This window comes from Procambarus clarkii, unplaced genomic scaffold (genome assembly GCF_040958095.1).
Source record: "Procambarus clarkii isolate CNS0578487 unplaced genomic scaffold, FALCON_Pclarkii_2.0 HiC_scaffold_125, whole genome shotgun sequence".
In the NCBI taxonomy this organism is placed as follows: domain Eukaryota; kingdom Metazoa; phylum Arthropoda; class Malacostraca; order Decapoda; family Cambaridae; genus Procambarus; species Procambarus clarkii.
In genome coordinates this window covers 1,305,358-1,332,688 of record NW_027189158.1, presented here as the reverse complement: position 1 = coordinate 1,332,688, position 27,331 = coordinate 1,305,358, and the positions used below count along the sequence as shown (strand labels likewise).

Here is a 27,331-nt window from a genome sequence, read left to right as displayed (position 1 = left end):
TGGCGTTCCGCGAGTGCTATGTCATGGGTTCGTATCCTGGCCTGGGAGGATTTACTGGGCGCAAATCCTTAACTGTAGTCTCTGTTTAACGCAACAGTAAAATGTGTACTTGGATGAAAAAATGATTCTTTGCGACAGGGATCGTATTCCAGGGGCCTGCCCGAAACGCTACGCGTACTAGTGGCTGTACAAGAATGTAACAACTCTTGTATATATCTCAAAAAAAAAAAAAAAAGTTGACCTGACTATGGTGCTGAGAGGACGCGCCTCGGTCAGCTCTCGAGGATTTGAGGCTCTACAAGCCTTATTCAGTGGATTAAACTAGCCATCGCAGCCCAGCATCGTTATTGGAGACCCTGCGCTTCTGGGAAGCAAGAAAAAAGCCAAGTTCATTGAGCGGAGGAGTGCCAAACTTGGAAAATTGGTCGGCGACGACGCTGGGCGGCGCCGCTCGACGCTGAGGGCCTGGAAAGGTGTGGCGGGCAGGCTTAGCTGTGACCGGGTCACATTCACTGAGGGGTTTAGGAGGGACGACACCATTCCTAGGACAAGGAGCAATGCCTTGTGGAAGGGACGAGTGTGTGCATATAGTGATTAGCTCAGTGCCCACTGGTGAACCAGGATTGGGATAGCTGAATCTCTGGGATTGGATCGGCGATGACGCGAAGGCTGCACGACACCTAAGGACTTGTGGAACGTTCCTGGGTCGTCAAGGATCCACTCAGGAAGCGTGGGAACCTCACACCATCGAGGGACAGGCGTCGCGAGCCAGGAATGTAAGGTAGATAAAATTTCCCTCCCATTACCCCTTGTTTGAGTAGGCTAGATAGGCCACGATATTTGCATTTGTATGTTGCAGGATAGCATTAATACTTTAGTTGTAGGATAGGCTGCAGGGCAGCTTGTGTCCAGGACTGTTGGAGAGGACAGTGTGCGTGGACGGCAGGACAGTTGAAGAAGAGGTGCCGACGTGGCGAAGAGGCCCTTCTGTGAGTGAGTGTGTGATTCCTGTCTAATCTGCCCAGTTGAAGGAGTGGTTGGAGGTCGTGAAAGAAGAGCTGCTGACGATCTCCAGATTTATTATCCTTATGTTCATTTTCCTGTATTGCTTAAAAGTGAATGTGTGATCATGTAAATTGTGTCAGTAAATTCACACATTTTATCATTATGTTTAAGTTTATCATTATTATATTTCTCTATGAGCATACACGAGGGTTATCATAGTACCACCTAGGGAGCGTCACGTTCTCTATAGAAGTTCTTATCGCCTGGAGAGTGGTAAAGCAGCACAGACATATATAAAAGTGTACCCTAAGCCATCCGACCAGTATCAGAGCAAGAATGGTGGCAACAAGCAACGTAGTGACTGGAGATAGGTAAAGCCACCCAGACTTTTATGGGAGAGTACCCTGGGCTGACAGTCCAGTGGCAGATCGAGGGAGTAGCAACGCTCTGGCAACAAATAGTATAGAATACACCCACTGAACTGCATCGCTGGGGTGCAGATATACTAACCCAGCTGGCGACCTTGTTAAGAAGAAGATAGGGAAGGCAGGCGGGAGAGGAGTTCCTGCAACCTTTTTGTCTGGCAGGCAAGACTCAGGGAAGTTATTGTTATAAGGTAAGCCTGAGTCTTCCTTCACTTCTCCACGGGTCTAGGCCGGAACTGTTAACATCAGTTTCCCCGTGGTTGACTGAAGGGCTCCCAGGGTGAATCAGTGGCACCCCCCCCCCCTTTTAGTGTTGGGAGCAAAGACCTGCGGTGGTGGGCATTGCTAGTCCTCCCCTGTGGGACCAAGGAGACTCCGGGGAATCCCGGGAGTCGGAGGGGCTGAATATTCTGCCTTCTGAGCCCCTAGCAGCCGATTGCTAGCAGAGCCCCAGCGAACCCCCCGTGACAGCCGAGTGATTTTTTTTATTTTCAAAACATTTTTTCCAATTGGTTTATTTTAAATATTATTATTATATTGTATTAAGAACATAAATTATTTACTTAATTATCTTAGATTACGTTAGGTTAAGATAGGTTAGGTTAGGTAGGGTTGGTTAGGTTCGGTCATGTATCTATGTAAGTTTTAACTCAAATTATATACAATTAACTCATACATAATGAAATGGATAACTTCAACATTTCATAAGAAAGAAATATATATATATTCAGGAAAACTTGGGTTACTAGGCAAATTGGGCCTTGCATATTAGGCTGAGTACTTGGCCTACTATGCAAGGTCCAATTTGCCTAATAAGCCAAGTTTTTCTGAATTTATATAAATTTCTAATTTTTTTCTTATGAAATTATAAATCTGTCCATTTCATTATGTATAAGTTAATTTATTTAAATTTGAGTTAAAACTAAAGTAGATATATGACCGAACCCAACCTAACCTAACCTAACCTAACCTATCTAACCCTAACCTAAACTAACACAACTACGTTAATAAATTAAGGTTTTAATATAATATAATAATAATAATTCAAACATACTAAATGGAAACAATTTATTGAAAATAAAGAAAATCACTCGGCCAATTAGGCAAATCGGGCCTTGAATAGTAGGCCGAGAAGTGTGTTCTGGCTACTAGGTACGACATATATATATAAACATATATATATATATATATATATATATATATATATATATATATATATATATATATATATATATATATATATATATTTATATATATATAATATATATATATTTATATTTATATATATATATTTATATATATATATAATATATATATATATATATATATTATATATATATATATATATATATATATATATATATATATATATATATATATATATATATATGTCGTACCTAGTAGCCAGAACTCACTTCTCAGCCTACTATTCAAGGCCCGATTTGCCTAATAAGCCAAGTTTTCCTGAATTAATATATTTACTATAATTTTTTTTCTTATGAAATGATAAAGCTACCCATTTCTCTATGTATGAGGTCAATTTTTTTTATTAGAGTTAAAATTAACGTAGATATATGACCGAACCTAACCAACCCTACCTAACCTAACCTAACCTATATTTATAGGTAAGGTTAGGTTAGGTAGCCAAAAAAAGCTAGGTTAGGTTAGGTTAGGTAGGTTAGGTAGACGAAAAAACATTAATTCATGAAAACTTGGCTTATTAGGCAAATCGGGCCTTGAATAGTAGGCTGAGAAGTGCGTTCTGGCTATTAGGTACGACATATATATATATATATATATATACAACTTTAGAACACTTTCCCACCAGGAGACTCGAACCCTAGCCAGCACAGAAGCCTTCCAGCAACTGGCATAACAGGTACGCCTTAACCCGCTCCACCACCCGCTCAGACCCTTAAAAGAGATGGTAATTTCGGAGTATTTAAATACACCAAAGATCACCACCTCCCAAGAGCACTAGAGCAAGTGAGGGGTCATTTATACGTTTATTTCATCAAGTCCCTGTTAATATGGGAAGACACAGTGTCTATGCTTAAGGCACAACTCTCCTAAACACGAGAGTCAAGTATACAACTTTAGAACACTTTCCCACCAGGAGACTCGAACCCTAGCCAGCACAGAAGGTTTTCATTGGCTCCCTGTGCCACGTCGCTGTCGGTGACCAATCTGGTGTCACTGAAGTCACACAGTTTTGGCGGCAAAACAGAAGAGCCAGCGCCATATTGGCTTCCTAAAGGGCCTAAACCACAGCCCAAAATACTCTTCTTTTACAAATTTCTCGGCACTCCGAGAACACTACATTCTCCTACATATACCAAACTGATGCCTGCGACGTAGAGAACGCACGGGTAAAGTGGACATGACTCTTACAGCAGGCGTGAGAGAAATATAAGGGAGGGAACACCGTCACATACCCCTCCCCTTAAAATAAGAGTCATGTCTGGTTAGTGCATACAGGACAGGGCATCTGCTACTACGTTGTCTCCCCATCGGATGAGTTTAATTTCCAACCAGTATTCCTGCCGCCAATGCGAAACGCTCCTTACATATCCGTTGACCGTTCCCACGGTTACTCCTGATGTCCATTGTTCCTTCAGCATGGACAGAGGACTTTGCACCCCTTGTCCATACACCAGCTGGTAAGGTGAGAAACCTAACGTTTCCACCACTGCGTTACACATGGCAAACAACGCAGGGCATACTGCTTCCTCACACTCAGTTCCCTGCTCTGCGCAGAACACTCTCATCAGCATGCCGTCCTGTATGTAACAATGAGTGGCCCTCTCAGGACCAACACGTCCTCCATTGGCCTCATGAATCAATTCGGGGAATTCTATCTGCTGCAACTCTCCAAGACGAGTGCGGTCTACCCCTAGAGAACTGGTGAGGGTCACCTGTAACTCACCATCCGGGCTGCCTTCGCCCTCCACTCGTTCTCCGGGTCCCATGAAGAGGTGATCGATTTCCAGACTGTCGGACGTCTCCTCGTCAGCACTATCAGATCCACACCCTCCGTGTCCTTCGCACTGCCTCGGCATCACAGCACAAACCGGGAACGCCGCCGTGGCGATTCCGTTCTCGTCCCCACAGGCGTCTAACACTCCGCCCGTCTCATTATAGTGCTCTAGGCACTCCTCGCCCTTCACGAGATTCGGGAGGACATATCCCCCACATGCTTCATTTCCCAAGATGACTTGTGCCTCCATCTTGGGCATTGATGCACAGACCCCCACCACTAGGGTCTGGCAGCCATAATCAGAATTCAGAGTCACCTGGTGTAGGGGCATCCTCACTGGGCCTCCCACAGTGGTCACACTTGCCACCCCCACACTGGTACTCTCGTAACCCTCGGGGAACAGGGTTTCGCTCACCAGGGTAAAATCTGCCCCAGTGTCTCTTAATATCTTCACCGGGATGGGGTCTGCGTGCCCCATCCTTACAGTTCCCTCACTCACGAATGGGTGAACTCTTTTCTCCCCACTCAGTACGGGTTCATCCCGCACTCACTCGGCCATCTGGTCCTCGACCCTCACGAAAGCAACGTTCCACCGCTGCTCAGGGTGTCTGCATTCCCGCGCGATGTGTCCGAATATTCCACAGTTGTAGCAGCGGATCCTTCTTCTTCTGTGGATCCTCCTCGCGCCATTCATCGACTCCTCCGTTTCAGCAACAACTCTTGAGCTCTCAGCTTGGGACTTCTCTACCGGCTCCACAGCACTCTTTGAGCCTCTCCTGTCTCCACTTGAGAGGTGGGACTCAGGAGAACTCGCTCCTGTCCTCCATCCGTCCGTCCTTCTATGTCTTCTACCATATCTGGAGTGTATGGGCGGTCAGTGCCGTCCCTCTCGGTGTGGTCGCAGGGCTTCTTCCAGCATGTCAGCTCTGTCGGCTGCGGCTCTCAGGTCCTTTATGTCCGCCTCCTTTACTCTAACCCTGATCTCAGGAGAGAGCACGGACATAAACTTCTCCATGACCATAAGCCTCTTGACCTCCTCAGCCGACTTCGCTCCTTCAGACTCCAGCCACTTAAGGAATTTCCTCTCCATGTCCCTCGCCGTCTCCGCATAAGATTTTCCTGGCGAACGGGTACATTCCCTGAATCTCTTCCTGTAACATTCCAGCGTGAGCTTGAAAGAATGGAGCACAGCTCTCTTTACAGCATCGTAGTTGGTGCACTCTTGGAGGTCGAGCATGTTGTAGGCTTCACGAGCTTCACCGGTGAGCCTACTCTAAACCAGCTCCGCCCACTCTGCCCTCGGCCACTTCTTCAAGGTAGCGATCTTCTCGAAGTGGTCGAAGAAACCTTCAGCTTCATCTGGTATAAAGACCGGCAGATCTCGCTCCCTCACTCGGCGGTCTTCCTGTTGCGGCGAAGCAGGTGCACCTAGCCCTAGCTCAGCTCGCTTCAGCTCCACCTGCTTGTTAGCTTCTATCTCCTGCTGTCTCAGCCTAGCTTCTCGCTCGCGCTCCTCTCGTCTTAGCTGTGCTTCTCGCTCTTGTTCTTCACGCTTCAGTTGCGCTTCTTCTCTCCTCAGCTGTGCTTCTCGCTCTTGTTCTTCCCTGCGCAGCTGTGCTTCTCGCTCCTCACGCTTCAGCTGTGCTTCCAGCTGCAGCTTCATTATCTCCAGCTTAACGCTGTGCCTGCTGCCGCTGGATCCTCTGCTGCTCCCACCAATGCTCAGGTGTTCTCCCATACTGGCAGCTGTTTTCGGGCCGTTCCTCCCCCAAAGCTTCGTCTCGTGCTCTGAGCTGTGCCATGATCTCCAGTCTTCTCTCTCCCACTCTGGAAGATCTCAGCTTTATCCCAAAATGGTCTGCTATTGACTGTAACTGTGCCTTGGTGCACTCCTCTAGCACCTGCTCATCTCTAGTGTCAATGAACCTTGTTACTTTATCATCCTCCATCTTGTGCTATGAGTGATAACCTGTACCTGATACCTAATACCACTGCAAAGTACCACAACTGCAACCTTTATCTTGATCGTTATCCTGGCGAGGTCGCCAATGTCAGGGTTCACCTCCAATGAGAGGGGAAAGAGGCGAGTAACAGTACACTCAAGGTCGCTCACCGTAGCCCTGCGGGTCTTCACTCTATCCTCGTGGCGCCACTGTACGCCAGGAGAGTATCCCAGTCAATCCCAACCGGCCTCTGATCGAGAAGGAGTGGGAACACAACTTGTTCACTTAACTATTGTGTGCCCGCCCCGTCATGGGCTCTACTACTAACCACAAGATCGCCAACTGGTGTTTCCGGTGTCCAGTAACACGTCAGTGGTTTTGTTGAATTGTGGTAACAGTGGCAAGAGCACACTCAATATGTCTGATATCAGGCAGGTATTTACTTCTATCACGATCTGCTGTCAGGTATTATATAGCCACAAGAAATATGGAGGGGATGATATAAACACCAATGTACTTTGTATTTTACTTAAAACTCATTCAAAGACATCACAAGATTATATCAATAAGCAAACAGCTGTTCCAGGCAGAAGTCGCTCGTTCCCACACATATAATCATGAACTCGCCAAGTCGGCAATGCTCCCAGACCCCCTTCCTTCGTGACGTCATATTCGCCACGGGAGGTTTTCATTGGCTCCCTGTGCCACGTCGCTGTCGGTGACCAATCTGGTGTCACTGACGTCACACAGTTTTGGCGGCAAAACAGAAGAGCCAGCGCCATATTGGCTTCCTAAAGGGCCTAAACCACAGCCCAAAATACTCTTCTTTTACAAATTTCTCGGCACTCCGAGAACACTACATTCTCCTACATATACCAAACTGATGCCTGCGTCGTAGAGAACGCTCGGGTAAAGTGGACATGACTCTTACAGCAGGCGTGGGAGAAATATAAGGGGGGCAACACCGTCACAGTACTCACCTATTTGTGCTTGCGGGGGTTGAGCTTTGGCTCTTTGGTCACGCCTCTCAACTGTCAATCAACTGGTGTACAGATTCCTGAGCCTACTGGGCTCTATCATATCTACATTTGAAACTGTGTATGGAGTCAGCCTCCACCACATCACTGCCTAATGCATTCCATCCGTTAACTACTCTGACACTGAAAAAGTTCCTTCTAACATCTCTGTGGCTCATGTGGGTACTCAGCTTCCACCTGTGTCCCCTTGTTTGCGTCCCACCAGTGTTGAATAGTTTATCCTTGTTTACCCGGTCGATTCCTCTGAGGATTTTGTAGGTTGTGATCATGTCTTACTCTTCTGTCTTCCAGTGTCGTAAGGCGCATTTCCCGCAGCCTTTCCTCGTAACTCATGCCTCTTAGTTCTGGGACTAGTCTAGTGGCATACCTTTGGACTTTTTCCAGCTTCGTCTTGTGTTTGACAAGATACGGGCTCCATGCTGGGGCTGCATACTCCAGGATTGGTCTTACATATGTGGTGTACAAGATTCTGAATGATTCCTTACACAGGTTCCTAAATGCTGTTCTAAAGTTAGCCAGCCTCGCATATGTCGCAGACGTTATTCTTTTTATGTGGGCTTCAGGAGACAGGTTTGGTGTGATATCAACTCCTAGATCTTTCTCTCTGTCCGTTTCATTAAGTACTTCATCTCCTATTCTGTATCCTATGTCTGGCCTCCTGTTTCCACTGCCTAGTTTCATTACTTTGCATTTACTCGGGTTGAACTTCAACAGCCATTTGTTGGACCGTTCACTCAGTCTGTCTAGGTCATCTTGTAGCCTCCTACTATCGTCCTCAGTTTCAATCCTCCTCATAATTTTTGCATCATTGGCAAACATTGAGAGAAACGATTCTATACCCTCTGGGAGACCATTTACATATACCAGAAACAGTATAGGTCCAAGGACTGACCCCTCTGGGACTCCACTCGTAACGTCTCGCCAATCTGAGACCTCACCCCTCACACTGACTCGTTGTCTCCTGTTGCTTAGGTACTCCTCTATCCACCGGAGTACCTTCCCTTTCACTCCAACCTGCATCTCCAGCTTTTTCACTAGCCTCTTGTGTGGCACTGTATCAAAGGCTGTCTGACAATCCAAAAATATGCAGTCTGCCCACCCTTTTCTTTCTTGCCTTATTTTTGTTGCCTGGTCATAGAATTCAAGTAACCCTGTGAGGCAGGACCTGCCATCCCTGAATCCATGTTGGTGCTGTGTTACATAGTTCTTTCGCTCCAGGTGCTTCTCTAGCTTTCTTCGCACAATCTTCTCCATCAGCTTGCATGGTATGCAGTTTAGGGACACTGGCCTGTAATTCAGTGCCTCCTGTCTATCCCCTTTCTTGTATATTGGGACTACGTTAGCTGCTTTCCAAATTTCTGGCAGTTCCCCTGTTGTCAGAGATTTGTTATACACTATGGAGAGTGGTAGGCACAGTTCTTCTGCTCCTTCCTTTAGTATCCAAGGGGAGATTCCATCTGGGCCTATAGCCTTTGTCACATCCAACTCTAGTAAACACTTCCTTACTTCCCCGCTGGTAATCTCAAACTCTGCCAGTGGTTCCTGGTGAGTTATTCCCTCTCTTATGTCTGGGATTTCTCCTTGCTCTAAGGTGAAGAACTCTTGGAATTTCTTATTCAGTTCCTCACACACTTCCTTGTCGTTTGTAGTGAATCCTTCTGCCCCTATCCCAAATTTCATAACCTGTTTCTTTACTCTTGTTTTTCTCCTGATGTGGCTATGCAACAATTTAGGCTGAGTCTTTGCCTTGCTTGCGATGTCGTTTTCGTATTGTCTTTCTGCCTCTCTTCTCATCCTGACATATTCATTCCTGGCATTCTGGTATCTTTCTCTGCTCTCCTGTGTCCTGTTATTCCTATAGTTTCTCCATGCCCTTTTACTTTGCTGCTTAGCTAGCCTACATCTCTAATTAAACCATGGGTTTCTCATCTTCATTTCACTGTTTTCCTTTTGGGCTGGGACAAACTTGTTTGCTGCGTCCTTGCACTTTTGCGTGATGTAGTCCATCATATCTTGGGCCATCTTTTCCCTGAGCTCTGTTTCCAATGCTATATCTTTTAGGAATTTTCTTATCTCCTCATAGTTTCCCTTTCGGTATGCTAACCTTTTGGTTTCGGTATCCCTCCTCGAGTTCAATAACCCTTCTTCAATCAGGTACTCAAATACCAATACACTGTGGTCGCTCATTCCTACTGGGCCTCAAAACCGATTTCTCTTATGTCAGAGTCGTTCAGGGTGAAAACCAGGTCGAGTCTCGCTGGTTCGTCATTTCCTCTCATCCTTGTGGGTTCACTGACATGCTGGGTTAAGAAGTTTCTAGTCACCACCTCCAGTAGTTTGGCTCTCCACGTATCCTTGCCTCCATGCGGTTCCTTGTTCTCCCAATCAATCCTTCCGTAATTGAAGTCCCCCATGATGAGCAGGTGGGATCTATTTCTACAGGCAGCAGAGGCTGCCCACTCAATTATAGTGTTAACTGCCATGTTGTTGTTTTTGTACTCTTTACTGGGTCTTCTGTCATTTGGTGGAGGGTTGTATATTACTGCTACTACTATCCTTGGTCCTCCCATTGTCATGGTGCCTGCTATGCAGTCTCTGAAACCCTCACAGCCCGGGATAGCTATCTCCTTAAAACTCCATTCCTTTCTCATGAGTAGGGCCACTCCGCCTCCTCCCCTACCTTCCCTCTCTTTCCTTATTACTGTGTACTCCTGGGGAAACACGGCATTCGTTATGATTCCAGAGAGTTTTGTTTCAGTGAGTCCAATTACATCTGGGTTCACTTCTTGTGCTCTTTCCCTTAGTTCACTTGCCTTGCTTGTGATCCCATCTATGTTCGAGTACATTACCCTGAAACTGACTCTCTTCTGCTTCTCCTCTGGGGGGGACCTGTGGGGTCTGGGCTGAGCAGGAGCTGGGAGGATCTGGTACGGGGAGACTGGTGGAGGAGGAAGGGCTTGGGGGGGGGTGGGGAGGAGGGGGAGGGTAGGGGAGGTGGGTGAGAGGGGGAGGGTTGGGGGGGTGGGTGAGAGAGGGAGGGTTGGGGGGTGAGAGGGGGAGGGTTGAGGGGGGTGAGAAGAGGAGGTTTGGGGGGATGGGGGAGAAGGGGGGGTTTGGGGGGGCAGTAAAGGGGAGAGGGCTTGGGGGGCGTGGGGGGGAAAGGGAAGGCTGAGGTGAGTGAGGAAGAGGGAAGGGTTTTGGGGAGTGGTGGAGAGGGGAAGGCTTAGGTGTGGTGGGGGAGAGTGGGGGGCGGGGGAGAACGGAGGGCTTGTGGGTGGGAAAGACGGAAGGACATGTGGGAGAAGGAAGGGCTTGGGGGATGGGGTAGAAGGGAGGTCCTGGGGGAAGGGGGGAGTGGTAGGAGGGGGGTGGGGGGGAAGGAGCATTAGGTGGGTACTTAGTGGGGAGCTGACAGGGGTTGGGGCAGGTAGGGTGTCTGTTGGGTAGAATGTGGGGGTGATGCCGCACTCCCTGTGGCTAGTGCACTGTTTGAGGAGGGTTCTCCACTCCCCTCTGGGATTGTAGGGATCGAGGTTGTGACTCCCTGATTCCTTTCTCTCTCTCTGCGCTCCTTCCTTGCATCTGCTGCCTGCTTTCTCTCTTCCCTTGTCATATCCCTCTGCAGGAATACTTTTTTTAATTTCTCTACATTTGCTAGACAGCACTTCCTTTCTAACAGTTCCTCTTTCGTGATTTTGCTCATGAATACCACCTTTATCATTAGGTCTCTGTCCTTGTTGTACTTTCCAAGCCTGAAAACCTTTTCCACATTTTGTTCAGTTCCCTCCATCCTTACCTCTTTAAGGATCTCTTTAACTATGTTTTTGTCCTTGTCTCTCCGCTCCTATGGTTTGGTCCCTGTTTGCTCTTTAATGCCTGCTACTACTACTGCTGCTCTTTTTCTCTCTATCAGTCAGTTAGTACATCTAGCTGCTTCTTCCTGAGAGGGGGCCACTTCCATGGCAACTTCCTTAACTGCAGAATTAGCTTCAGGGCTCATTTTAAGCATTTCAGCAAATGAGAGCTGAGGTTTGGAGGTCCCCTCCACAGTAGCATTCCAGTCTCCCTGAGGCACGGTTTGTGTCTGGTATTGTGGAGAAGTCTCCTTCAGGCATCTTATCTCCTCCTTTGCTGCCCTTAGTTCATCCTGCAGGTTGGCAACTGTCTCCCTCATTACCCTCAGTCCTTCACTGAATTCAATCCACATTTGCTGGAGTACTTCCTTCATCCAGTCTTCCTGTTCCACCCCATCCTCTGAATTTGTTCCGGCCGCGATTTTCATCCTGCGTTTGTCACCCCGAGTTCGAGTGCCTTCCATGTTTTCCCTATGAGAGAGAGAGAGAGAGAGAGAGAGAGAGAGAGAGAGAGAGAGAGAGAGAGAGAGAGAGAGAGAGAGAGAGAGAGAGAGAGAGAGAGAGAGAGAGAGAGAGAGAGAGAGAGAGAGAGAGAGAGAGAGAGAGAGAGAGAGAGAGAGAGAGAGAGAGAGAGAGAGAGAGAGAGAGAGAGAGAGAGAGAGGGGTTCGGTGCCTTATGAGCTAAATCATACCAGAATATATATGTGGACGCTCAGTTAGTGTTACTGTAATTTATATGGTTAACGTTTGAATGAGAGAGAGAGAGAGAGAGAGAGAGAGAGAGAGAGAGAGAGAGAGAGAGAGAGAGAGAGAGAGAGAGAGAGAGAGAGAGAGAGAGAGAGAGGGAGGGAGGGAGAGAGAGAGAGAGAGAGAGAGAAATTAGATATATATAATATATATATATATATATATATATATATATATATATATATATATATATATATATATATATATATATATATATATATATATATATATATGAGAGAGAGAGAGATGTAAGGGAGAGATATGGAAGGAGAGAGAGAGAGAGAGAGAGAGAGGAGAGATGTAGGGGAGAGATATAGATGGAGAGAGAGAGAGAGAGAGAGAGTGTGTGTGTGTGTGTGTGTGTGTGTGTGTGTGTGTGTGTGTGTGTGTGTAAATCACGAAAATTAACACGCGATGAAAAATGTGACAGTGTCAGACGACAGAGGAAGAATTGAAACAGGAATTTTCTTATGTACTTTCGTATAATACATCTTCAGAAGGAATAATTTACAGGTCAAGTATTGGACAAATATATAGGCAGGAGCGAGAGGTGAAGTGAACTAAGGTACAATGAAAAATTAATGGGAATAATGGGAATTAGGTGCAAATAAATAAGAGCGGCATAAGAACTGCAGAAGGCCCATTGGCCCATACAAGGCAGCTCCTATTTATACCCACTAATGGTTTATGGGCTCATAAAATAAGAACTGCATCAATAGGCCCACACATGAATAATAATTGCATAAGATAGTAAATATTAACAATGAATTAGTAAGACAAATGTGTATCAATGATTCTACTCGCCCTTTAATTGATCTATCAAAAATGGATCTAAGTTATATAAACCACTGCTAATGTTCAAATTACACTCTTTTGTAATCTGTATTAAAGCAGATTCAATTATGTTCCTTTTTAAAGTGCTTTTACAATTCGTTATTGAAGACGCCATCTCCCAATCAATTTGGAGAGAATTTTCTGACAAATGAACAAACAAAGCATTAGACAATTGGCCATGTCTTACAGAGTATTTATGTTGCGAAATTCTACATTTCAAATCTTTAGAAGTTTGCCCAACATAGAATCTATTACAATCTTTACAAGATATTTTATAAATGACACAATTATCACTACGAGGGCTGTTTCTAACTAATAGTTTACCAACAGTATTTTCGTAACTAAACATTATATTTATATCAAAAAGTTTCAAGGCCTTGACCATATTTTCAAACCTAGAAAAATATGGTAAATATAACACTTTCTTTGGGCGAATTTATTCACTACATATATTATTATTATATGTACGACGTGCTTTGCTACGGCAAACTTCCCCCCCCCCCAAAAAAAAAACTCACCAGTCTGTTGCCCTTGGGAGATGGGGATATTTGAGGTAAATACCTCGAAATCTCTATCTCTTTTAAGGGTCTGATTTGGTGTAGTGGACTAAGGCGTACTAGTTATGGCAGCTACTGGAAGGTAGTTGTGCTTTCTGGGTTCGAGGCCCACTGGTGGGTGTTGTCTAAAGTTTGTTAAACTTCACTTGTGGTTTAAGCAAGTTAGTGTATATATATATATATATATAAATATATATATATATATATATATATATATATATATATATATATATATATATATATATATATATATATATGTCGTACCTAATAGCCAGAACGCACTTCTCAGCCTACTATTCAAGGCCCGATTTGCCTAATAAGCCAAGTTTTCATGAATTAATGTTTTTTCGTCTACCTAACCTACCTAACCTAACCTAACCTAGCTTTTTTTGGCTACCTAACCTAACCTTACCTATAAATATAGGTTAGGTTAGGTTAGGTAGGGTTGGTTAGGTTCGGGCACATATCTACGTTAATTTTAACTCCAATAAAAAAAAATTGACCTCATACATAGAGAAAATGGTTGCTTTATCATTTCATAAGAAAAAAATTATAGTAAATATATTAATTCAGGAAAACTTGGCTTATTAGGCAAATCGGGCCTTGAATAGTAGGCTGAGAAGTGAGTTCTGGCTACTAGGTACGACATATATATATATATATATACATTCTATATATATATATATATATATATATATATATATATATATATATATATATATATATATATATATATATATATATATATATATATATATATATATATATATATATAACTTGCATGAACCAAAAGCGACTCCACTCGTGAAAGGTTCAAACGTTAGACTGACAGGTGTAGTGAACACACTGACAAGTCCAGTACCCTGACCAAATGGCTAACCGACTGTTAAAAGTCATTGGTAGCTGTAGGCTATTTCTTCCAATGACCCAACACCAACTCGGCACCCACAGTGTCGGAAAATCCGACACCATTTAATAATAATATCATACAGATAATAGCTGTATTGTATAAACAAGTTACCCATAGAAAACGTAACTTGTAGTGGAATTACCATCTAAAGAAAACGGGATATCATCACCACACACTATTATAATTCACCACCTATTATGGTGGGAATTATTCTTAAATACATTAGTCTTTGGACTTTACCATCATAAAAACATCTTATATAAATTAACTTAATTATCAATATTAAAGTAGAGTAAATGTGACCCTTCTATCACTTTCTGAAATCTGGACAATGTAAGCCAGGCGTCAGGGTGAGGAAGGAGGGAGCCATTGTTGTGTCACCTCCGAGACGTGTGGAGCAAATTCGGCTCCTATCATATCTGGACAATGTCGGCCAGGCGTCAATAGTATGGAGTGTTAGTCGCAGCCATTGTTTGTACTAGACCAGAGGCTCACGGGAGCAAATTCGGCTCCTGTTAATTTTACTTGGACGTAGTGTTATGGAAACCAAAGGTGTACCATTATCAACACGCTGTCTACAAATTCAAGTTAAGTGTCTATCCGAAACCCGTTTATCATTCATTTATGGCCATTAATGTCAGGATATAGGGTGACCCGGTTAGAACGCGAAATCGCCTCAAACTAAAGGTAATTAAGCCAGGTCTTTATTGTTCCATGTATAGTGTTTTCTCTGATATAACTTGTCATATATAGGATTCTGGCTTTACAGCTAGCGCCCTTTTGACAGGTCAAGACGAGGAAGCAAGGACTTTGTGCACCAGTTACTGGGTGATGGAAGCTACCTCAAAGAGGATAATTTGGTGTCTACACCCTAGTTATACCTGGTGGACTAACCTGCTGTACTATAAGATAAGGAACCTCTTCAATGTATGTAGTCTATTACTGTAGTTTGATTGGCTGCATATATAAATTTAATAAACCCCCCTAATGTGTAGAGGATCGATTTGTGAGATTAAGAGATTATTGCAGAAATACAGTCCACTTATCATTATACAAATTGCTATCGAAGTATATAAATTAACGTAAATATAAATTCATATAAATTAAATAAATATAAATCTCACAGGTCGGTTCCCACACACAGACCAGGAGTTCGTTTTCATTGACACAATTCACTTATTTGAGAGAACACGAGCCCCATTTTATGACAGTAACTTGTTGACAGTAAGTTGCTGTTGGGTCATTGGAAGAAATAGCCTAAGGCTACATATGACTTTCAACAGTCGGGTTTAATTCAACAAAACGAATCAAATTATAAAAATTATAGGCCCTCCATATTGACCTACTGGAGGTGAACTTGCCATAGGCCTCTTATATTCAATACATTATATTTAACAGAAACATCTCTAAAGATATATAGTTATTGTGATCCAGAGAGATTTTACTCTCATTTATATATGGTTTAATACCTATTACGTACGAATATGGAATATGTGTGTTTCCCATCAGTGGGGACGTGGACAGCGAACACTGCTCCATACGTCTAAATGTGTGTGTCCCATCCGTGGGGACGTGGACAGTGAACACTGCTCCATACGTCTAAATGTGTGTGTCCCATCCGTGGGGACGGGGACAGTGAACACTGCTCTATACGTCTAAATGTGTGTCCCATCACTGCTGACGGGAACAGTGAACATTGAGTGAGTGTGACACAGCAGCCAATCCAATACTCTGACGTGTGTGTATGTGTCTTCCCTCCAGGTGGCCATTGCTCAAGGCATGAGTGATACATTGGTGGCGATCTTCCCCAAGCTGAGTCTACCCGTCGCCACCGGGGAGTGCTATCCTCGCGTCACTCACAGCGAATCATTCGCAAAGTTGTACATGAAGCTGTTTGCCAAGAGCGCAGACAGCAGAGCGCTCGACGACACCCAGCTCTACCCGTACCCGCTCCAGCAGTCTGTCTACGTCAAAGACTTCCCCTGTCCTTCTCACATTCTCATCACCATGAGAGATCACTTTCGCCAGGAGTTCACCTTCAACCAGCGGGTTCTGCGTAAAGCTAAGGTCCAGGTGGCTGCCGCTCTACAAGCACTGAACACGGCCCTGAGGGACGCCACCATAGTCACCGTCCACGTCCGCAGGACCGACTACCTCGCTCACGTCAAAAACTACTACAAGCAAAGTCCTGTCAAAGATGTGTATTATCAACGGGCGTTTAACTTCTTCAGGAACAGGTGAGGGGAGACGTTGAGTTGTTTCACTGTGTGATGACCTGTTGTGTGTAGCAGTGTGATGACCTGTTGTGTGTAGCAGTGTGATGACCTGTTGTGTGTAGCAGTGTGATGACCTGTCGTGTGATGACCTGTTGACTGTAGCAGTGTGATGACCTGTCGTGTGTAGCAGTGTGATGACCTGTTGTGTGATGACCTGTTGTGTGTAGCGTGTGATGACCTGTTGTGTGTAGCAGTGTGATGACCTGTCGTGTGATGACCTGTTGTGTGTAGCGTGTGATGACCTGTTGAGTGTAGCAGTGTGATGAACTGTCGTGTGATGACCTGTTGTGTGTAGCGTGTGATGACCTGTTGAGTGTAGCAGTGTGATGACCTGTCGTGTGTAGCAGTGTGATGACCTGTCGTGTGTAGCAGTGTGATGACCTGTCGTGTGATGACCTGTTGTGTGTAGCGTGTGATGACCTGTTGTGTGTAGCGTGTGATGACCTGTTGTGTGTAGCAGTGTGATGACCTGTCGTGTGTAGCAGTGTGATGACCTGTCGTGTGATGACCTGTTGTGTGTAGCGTGTGATGACCTGTTGAGTGCAGCAGTGTGATGACCTGTCGTGTGTAGCAGTGTGATGACCTGTCGTGTGTAGCAGTGTGATGACCTGTCGTGTGATGACCTGTTGAGTGTAGCGTGTGATGACCTGTTGTGTGTAGCAGTGTGATGACCTGTCGTGTGTAGCATTGTGATGACCTGTCGTGTGATGACCTGTTGTGTGTAGCGTGTGATGACCTGTTGTGTGTAGCGTGTGATGACATGTTGTGTGTAGCAGTGTGATGACCTGTCGTGTGTAGCAGTGTGATGACCTGTCGTGTGATGACCTGTTGTGTGTAGCGTGTGATGACCTGTTGTGTGTAGCAGTGTGATGACCTGTCGTGTGTAGCGTGTGATGACCTGTTGTGTGTAGCAGTGTGATGACCTGTTGTCTGATGACCTGTTGTGTGTAGCGTGTGATGACCTGTCGTGTGTAGCAGTGTGATGACCTGTCGTGTGATGACCTGTTGAGTGTAGCGTGTGATGACCTGTCGTGTGTAGCAGTGTGATGACCTGTCGTGTGTAGCAGTGTGATGACCTGTCGTGTGTAGCAGTGTGATGACCTGTCGTGTGTAGCAGTGTGATAACCTGTTGAGTGTAGCAGTGTGATGACCTGTCGTGTGATGACCTGTTGAGTGTAGCGTGTGATGACCTGTTGAGTGTAGCAGTGTGATGACCTGTTGAGTGTAGCAGTGTGATGACCTGTCGTGTGATGACCTGTTGAGTGTAGCTTGACCACCTCTGTGGTGGTCCGAACACTTGACCACCTCTGTGGTGGTCCGAACACCTCAGCTTGACCACCTCTGTGGTGGTCCGAACACTTGACCACCTCTGTGGTGGTCCGAACACCTCAGCTTGACCACCTCTGTGGTGGTCCGAACACCTCAGCTTGACCACCACTGTGGTGGTCCGAACACCTCAGCTTAACCATCACTGTGGTGGTCCGAACACCTCAGCTTGACCTCCTATGTGGTGGTCCGAACACCTCAGCTTGACCACCTCTGTGGTGGTCCGAACACTTGACCACCTCTGTGGTGGTCCGCACACCTCAGCTTGACCACCTCTGTGGTGGTCCGAACACCTCAGCTTGACCACCACTGTGGTGGTCCGAACACCTCAGCTTGACCACCACTGTGGTGGTCCGAACACCTCAGCTTGACCACCACTGTGGTGGTCCGAACACCTCAGCTTGACCACCTCTGTGGTGGTCCGAACACCTCAGCTTGACCACCTCTGTGGTGGTCCGAACACTTGACCACCTCTGTGGTGGTCCGAACACCTCAGCTTGACCACCTCTGTGGTGGTCCGAACACCTCAGCTTGACCACCACTGTGGTGGTCCGAACACCTCAGCTTGACCACCACTGTGGTGGTCCGAACACCTCAGCTTGACCACCTCTGTGGTGGTTCGAACACCTCAGCTTGACCACCTCTGTGGTGGTCCGAACACTTGACCACCTCTGTGGTAGTCCGAACACCTCAGCTTGACCACCTCTGTGGTGGTCCGAACACCTCAGCTTGACCACCACTGTGGCGGTCCGAACACCTCAGCTTGACCACCACTGTGGTGGTCCGAACACCTCAGCTTGACCACCTCTGTGGTGGTCCGAACACTTTAGCTTGACCACCTCTGTGGTGGTCCGAACACTTGACCACCTCTGTGGTGGTCCGAACACCTCAGCTTGACCACCTCCGTGGTGGTCCGAACACCTCAGCTTGACCACCACTGTGGTGGTCCGAACACCTCAGCTTGACCACCTCTGTGGTGGTCCGAACACTTGACCACCTCTGTGGTGGTCCGAACACCTCAGCTTGACCACCTCTGTGGTGGTCCGAACACCTCAGCTTGACCACCACTGTGGTGGTCCGAACACCTCAGCTTGACCACCACTGTGGTGGTCCGAACACCTCAGCTTGACCACCACTGTGGTGGTCCGAACACCTCAGGTCCGAACACCTCAGGTCCGAACACCTCAGCGTTATCAGATTATTACTTCACCTCCTCTTCTCCCTCCTGCCCTTCTCAGGGAGGGAAATGAGGTCAGTCGAGGCTGTGGTCAGGGAGGTGCATACATACATACATACATTGAAACCTTTGCTGAAATGCTCAAGAGCCCAGGAGCAATGTCCACAGTCAAGGAAGTTGTAATGAAAGCAGTAACCTCACAGGAGGCAGCTAGATGCACAAGCCAGCTAATGGAAAGGAAAAGAGCTGTAGTAGTGGTAGGTGTCGAGGAACAAGAGGGCTCCACAAGGGAGGAAACGAGGACTAAAGACAAAGCTGCAGTGGCAGGGATATTAAAGGAGATAGGAATGGAAGGGGCTGAACGAGACATAGAACAGTTTTTCCGGATTGGCCAGTACAACAGAGAGAAAAAAAGATTGATCAAGGTAGTATTCAAGAGCGAGGACATCAAAGAGGACATTCTAGTAAGGAAGAGCAAACTGAGGCATGCAAGGAACTACAAAGAGGTATATGTTCAGAGGGACATGACCAGAGACGAGATAGTAAGGGCAGCAGATGCAAGGAAAAGGCGCAAGGAGAGGGAAGAGAGCCAGGGAACCTCAGCCTCCAACCCAGCAATCCCAGAGGGGAGTGGGGAACCCCAATCCAGCAACCCAGGAACCCCAGGGGGGAATGCAACACCTCAGTCCACCACCCAATAGGGCCCTCCCTACCCCCCAGCACAAACCCTTCCTTGCCCCTGCATAATGCCCATCATGAAACCCAAATCCTCCCCCTCCCCTTACCCCAAGTAGCCCCTGCTTTCCCAGCCCCTGGTCTTCTCCCTGCCCCAAGCAGGCCTGAGCAAGACCAAAGCCCTCTATCCCCCACTCCACCTCCCTCCAAACCCCTGTCAACTACACCTAATCCCATCAATGTTCTCAAACATTGATGGGATTACCAATAAAGCAAGTGAACTGGCAGAAAGGGTGCAAGAAGAATACCCTGATGTAATAGGACTAACGGAAACAAAATTGTCAGGAGTCATAACAGATGCTGTGTTTCCAAAGGACTACTATATAGTAAGGAAAGAGAGGGAAGGGAGAGGAGGTGGAGGAGTGGCCCTGCTGATAAGGAAGCACTGGAGTTTTGATGAGATGGAAATTCCGGGCTGTGACGGATTCAGAGATTACATAACAGGAACTATAACAATGGGTGGACCTAAGATAATAGTGACAGTCATTTACAACCCTCCCCTAAATGACAGAAGACCTAGACAGGAGTTTGATAGGAACAACATGGCAACCATTAATATAATAGAGAGAGCAGCTTCAGTTGCCAGCAGGAATGGCTCAAGACTCTTAATCATGGGTGATTTCAACCATGGAAAGATAGACTGGGAGAATGGGGACCCACATGGTGGTGCAGATACGTGGCGAGCTAAACTCTTGGAAGTGGCAACAAGGAATTTTCTGAGCCAGCATGTCAAGGAACCCACAAGAATGAGAGGCAATGATGAACCAGCTAGACTCGACTTAATATTCACCCTGAATGAGTCAGAAATAAGGGAAGTCAAAGTTGAAGCCCCCATTGGAATGAGTGACCACAGTGTACTGACCTTTGAGTACTTGGTGGAGGTAGGGATAACCTATCCAAGGATGGGAGTGGAGGGGAAAAGACTGAATTACCGAAGAGGAAAATATGACGAGATGAGGAACTTCCTCAGGGGAATACCATGGGAAACAGAACTTAGAGACAAGAATGTGCAGGTCATGATGGATATTGTCACCCAAAAGTGCCAGGAAGCTGCAGACAGGTTTATCCCCGTCCAAAAGGAGAAAAACGAAAAACAACAGAAAAACCCATGGTTCAACCAGGAATGTAAGGTAGCGAAACAACTGAGTAAAAGAACATGGAGAAACTACAGAAATAACAGAACACCAGAGAGCAGGGAGAGATACCAGAGGGCCAGAAATGAGTACATCAGAGTGAGGAGGGAAGCAGAGAGACAGTTTGAAAATGACATCGCGAGTAAAGCCAAGACCCAACCAAAGCTGCTCCACAGCCATATCAGGAGGAAAACAGCAGTGAAGGAACAAGTGATGAAGCTGCGGAAAGGGGAGAACAGATACACAGAGAATGACAAGGAGGTGTGTGAAGAACTCAACAAGAGATTCCAGGAGGTCTTCACAATAGAACAAGGAGAAGCCCCTGCACTAAATGAGGAGGCGGCAAACCAAGCAACTTTGGAGGAATTTGACCTCACCAGTGATGAGGTCAAAAGGTGTCTGCTGGAGCTAGATGTGACAAAGGCTGTTGAGCCTGATAGAATCTCACCATGGATACTAAAGGAAGGTGCAGAAGCACTAAGTGTGCCACTCTCTATGGTGTATAACAGGTCACTGGAAACAGGAGACTTACCAGAAAGTTGGAAGACAGCTAACGTGGTCCCAATATACAAAAAGGGTGACAGGCAAGAGGCACTGAATTACAGGCCAGTTTCCTTAACTTGTATACCATGCAAGGTGCTGGAGAAGATCGTGAGGAAAAGGCTCGTAGAGCATCTGGAGGGAAATAACTTTGTAACGCACCACCAACATGGGTTCAGAGATGGTAAATCGTGCCTCACAGGTTTAGTAGAATTTTATGACCAGGCAACGAAAATTAGGCAGGACAGAGAAGGGTGGGCCGACTGCATTTTCCTGGATTGCCAAAAAGCCTTTGACACAGTACCCCATAAAAGGCTGTTAAAAAAGTTGGAGCAACAGGCAGGAGTAAAAGGGAAGGTGCTCCAGTGGATAAGGGAGTACTTAAGCAACAGGAAACAGCGAGTAACGGTGAGGGGGGAGACATCAGAGTGGCGAGATGTCACCAGCGGAGTCCCACAGGACTCAGTACTTGGACCCATCCTGTTTCTAATATATGTGAACGATCTTCCAGAGGGTATAGACTCATTCCTCTCGATGTTTGCTGATGATGCAAAAATTATGAGAAGAATCAAGACGGATGAAGATAGACAGAGACTACAGGATGACCTGGATAAACTGGAGGAATGGTCTAGAAAATGGCTGCTGAAGTTCAACTCTGGAAAGTGTAAGGTGATGAAATTAGGCGAAGGGAGCAGGAGGCTGAACACAAGGTATCATCTGGGAGGGGAAATCCTGCAAGAATCAAATAGAGAGAAGGATCTGGGGGTTGATATCACACCGAACCTGTCTTCAGAGGCCCACATCAAAAGAATATCATCAGCGGCATATGCTAGACTGGCCAACATAAGAACTGCCTTCAGAAACTTGTGTAAGGAATCTTTCAGAACCCTGTATACCACTTATGTAAGACCAATCCTGGAGTATGCAGCTCCAGCCTGGAGTCCATACCTAGTTAAACACAAGACAAAGTTAGAGAAGATTCAGCGGTATGCCACGAGGCTCGTCCCGGAACTGAGAGGATTGAGCTACGAGGAAAGGCTAAAGGAGCTGAACCTCACATCCCTGGAAAACAGAAGAGTAAGGGGAGACATGATAACCACCTACAAAATTCTCCACCACAACTGGAGTTGAATTACTGAGAACTCCACCTACACTGGAGTTCTCAGTAATTCCTTTCGTGGGCGATAACACAATTAATCACTGCACCCATGAATGATTATTCAATACACAAGCATAGACATATATATATATATATATATATATATATATATATATATATATATATATATATATATATATATATATATATATATATATATATATATATATATATATATAGATAAATCATAGACATCAACAATATTAATAATATAGTTACTGGGCACTTAGCCTATCACCAAATACTGGTATATTCATATATATATATATATATATATATATATATATATATATATATATATATATATATATATATATATATATATATATATATATACTCTCTCAATAACTGATCATATTAAAGTCTCATGAAAGACATTATCAACACAGTAAATTCATCAATTACTCCGGGTGCCTGCATACACCAATAATAGTAATAAATTCCGTGAGTACTCTATATAGTCCCACTCTGCACACTGGTGCCTTACTGTGACATAGGTGAGCCTTGCTCACGACATACAAAATACTCTGGCTAAATAATATAGCTGACTAACGGGGAATTGGGAGGGAAACTAGAATCACCTACTTCCACCTATCCTCCGGTGAGAGTTGAGTTGTAGCTCCTGGTCCAGGCCCCTGCCTCATGTAGGGAACGCCCCCACACACACCCTGTCGTGTCCTCCAGGAACTCAATCAACGTCCCACCATAAACACGTCGTCTCCGTGCCTTTCCACTGCAGGTCCGTGCTCCTCCACGACTTCTTGTAGGGTTGGAGTCGGTATCCTGGCCGTACACTTCTCCTCCCAGCTACGGCTGCCTGCCTACGTCTCGGCTGCAGTCGTTCGGATTCCCGATTAGTGTCTTCTTCACTGCTTCCCAGTGGATTGGCCCAGCCGCTACGTCGTCACTGTGAAGCTATCAGACGTCCCAGACGATACTGCCTAGACTTCACCTGCACAGCACCCGATCCTGGAGCACTTGATGCTCAATATTCCGTCAATTCCCTCTTCGGTCCACACATGGAATGAAGGAAGACCTCTGGCGTACTTGCAGACTACGGGTGACGCGTAAGATCCACGGGAGTGGCGTGTTACTGTCAGATTGACAGGATCAATCTTCACACATCCGATCACCTTGACGTGTCGTGTCAGACTGATGGCGCCACCGTGGCGCTCTGACCGGACCTCCCTTCCTTCGTGACGTCATATTCGCCATGGGAGGTTTTCATTGCTCCCTGTGCCACATCGCTGTTGGTGACCAATCTGGTGCCACTGACGTCACACAGTTTTGGCGGCAAAACAGAGTAGCCAGCGCCAAATTGGCTTCCTAAAGGGCCTAAACCACAGGCCAAAATACTCTTCTTTTACAAATTTCTCGGCAAGGCGAGAACACTACTCTCTCCCACATATATCAAACTGATGCCTGCGACGTAGAGAACGCTCGGGTAAAGTGGACATGACTCTTACAGCAGGCGTGGGAGAAATATAATGGGGGGAACACCGTCACAATACATACATACATTACATTACATACATACATACATACATACATACATACATACATACATACATACATTACATTACATACATACATACATACATACATACATACATACATACATGCATATATACATTACATACATTACATACATACATACATACATACATACATACATTACATACATACACTACATACATACATACATACATACAGACATACATACATACATACATACATACATACATACATACATTACATACATACATACATACATTACATTACATACATACATACATACATACACACATACACACATACATTACATACATACATTACATTACATACATATATACATACATTACATTACATACATACATACATACATACATACATTACATATGTACATACATACATACATACATACATACATTACATTACATTACATACATACATACATACATACATACATACATACATACATACATACATTACATACATACATACATACATACATACATACATACATACATACATACATACATTCATACCTACATTACATACATACATGTTGGAAATTTCCAACACTAATACAATACTATTCTATTATTATAAACTAGTATTAAAATATACTAATTACTGTAGTTACTAAAATTTACTAACAGCAGGGTTCACATGAACTAATAATTATATCTGTATAAGAATACTGGAATTCTTACGAAACCAAGCACCAGTATTGCGTCAGATTCTACCTAGTTAAACACATTTATATCCAGTGTGTTAGAGAATTGAATGTGATTCTCTAAAATCATCAGTATTCCGTGTGATAATTATTTACGGATAACATAACTCCCAAATAATTCCAAATCGAGAGTTTTTAGTTACAATTGTTATCAAGTAATAAATTTACCGTCACGCGTGAATGCCATGGAGAAAACTAAAATCTTCTCCATTTCTTGTTTACTGCCATAAGACGAGAAAGTAATAATATTTAACTCCCTAGAATTACAACCCAGTCTTTATTAAAGCATTTCAGCCACAATTACGAGAAATAATATTATTCGTGATAAAATAATTTCTGTGGCGAATGCGGGACGCGAGTGGGTGAGGGGAAGAAGCCATTGTGGTTTGAGGAGGACAAGACGCCTGAGTGCGGCGTGAAGTCTCGTGTTGCGGAATTGAGCAACAAGGTCTTGGTGTCAGAGTCTGGGACACGTTACGGTGAAGTTGTCATCAAGAATTACCCTGATACTCATCATAGAACTAGTTAATATTGTTCTACGTGATCTGTCGTGACTGGCCAACTAAAACGCGTCGACATTCAAGCCGACATTGTGAAGCTATCAGACGTCCCAGACGATACTGCCTAGACTTCACCTGCACAGCACCCGACCCCGGAGCACTTGACGCTCAATATTCCGTCAATTCCCTCTTCGGTCCACACATGGAATGAAGGAAGACCTCCCGGCATACTTGCAGACTACGGGTGACGCGTAAGATCCACAGGAGTGGCGTATTACTGTCAGATTGACAGGATCAACCTTCACACATCCGTCCACCATGACGTGTCATGTCAGACTGATGGCGCCGCAGTGGCGCTATGACGGGACCCCCCTGCCTTCGTGACGTCATATTTGCCAAGGGAGGTTTTCATTGGCTCCCTGTGCCACATCGCTGTCGGTGACCAATCTGGTGCCACTGACGTCACAGTTTTGGCGGCAAAACGGAGGAGCCCGCGCCATATTGGCTTCCTAAAGGGCCTATACCACAGGCCAAAATACTTTTCTTTCACGAATTTCTCGCCACCTCGAGAACACTACACTCTCCCACATATACCAAACTGATGCCTGCGACGTAGAGAACGCTCGGGTAAAGTGGACATGACTCTTACAGCAGGCGTGGGAGAAATATAAGGGGGGAAACACCGTCACAATACATACATACATACATTACATACATACATACATACATACATTACATTACATACATACATACATTACATTACATACATACATACATACATACATACATACATACATACATACATACATACATACATACACACATACACACATACATACATACATACATACATACATACATACATTACATTACATACATACATACATACATACATACATACATACATACATACATACATACATTACATTACATTACATTACATACATACATGCATACATACATGCATACATACATACATACATACATACATACATACATACATACATTACATTACATACATACATACATACATACATACATACATTACATTACATTACATTACATTACATACATACATACATACATTCCCGCACGAGGCAGAAACAAATGGGCAAAGTTTCTTTCACCCTAAGTGCCCCTGTTACCTAGCAGTAAATAGGTACCTGGGAGTTAGTCAGCTGTCACGGGCTGCTTCCTGGGGTGTGTGTGTGTGGTGTGGGGAAAAAAAAAAAAAAAAGTAGTTAGTAAACAGTTGATTGACAGTTGAGAGGCGGGCCGAAAGAGCAAAGCTCAACCCCCGCAAAAACACAACTAGTAAACACAACTAGTAAACACATTACATACATACATACATACATACATGCATACATACATACATACATACATACATACATACATACATACATACATACATTACATACATACATACATACATACATACATACATACATACATACATACATTACATACATACATACATACATACATACATACATACATACATATATACATACATACATACATGCATACATACATACATACATACATACATACATACATACATACATACATACATACATACATACATACATTCAATCACGGAAGGATTGACTGGTAGAACAAGGAACCGCATGGAGGCGAGGATACGTTGAGAGCCAAGCTATTGGAGGTGGTGACAAGAAACTTTTTAACCCAGCATGTCAGAGAACCCACAAGGATGAGAGGCAATGACGAACCAGCGAGACTCGACCTAGTCTTCACTCTGAACGACTCCGACATAAGAGAAATCGGTTTTGAGGACCCAGTAGGAATGAGCGACCACAGTGTACTGGTGTTTGAGTACCTGATTGAAGAAGGGTTATTGAACTCGAGGAGGGATACCGAAACCAAAAGGTTAGCATACCGAAAGGGAAACTATGAGGGGATAAGAAAATTCCTAACAGCGCTCAGGGGAAAG

General features: G+C 44.9%; 1 protein-coding gene across 1 annotated transcript in view; it reads left to right on the top strand.

The window, feature by feature from the left end:
- LOC138360867 (galactoside alpha-(1,2)-fucosyltransferase 1-like) overlaps window positions 1–27,331 on the top strand; it is a 209,578-nt gene that overhangs the window by 138,725 nt on the left and 43,522 nt on the right. Inside the window, exon 4 of the mRNA XM_069320380.1 lies at window positions 16,051–16,526. Within this exon, the coding sequence (XP_069176481.1) occupies window positions 16,051–16,526 (476 nt within the window). The remainder of the gene's footprint in view (window positions 1–16,050; window positions 16,527–27,331) is intronic.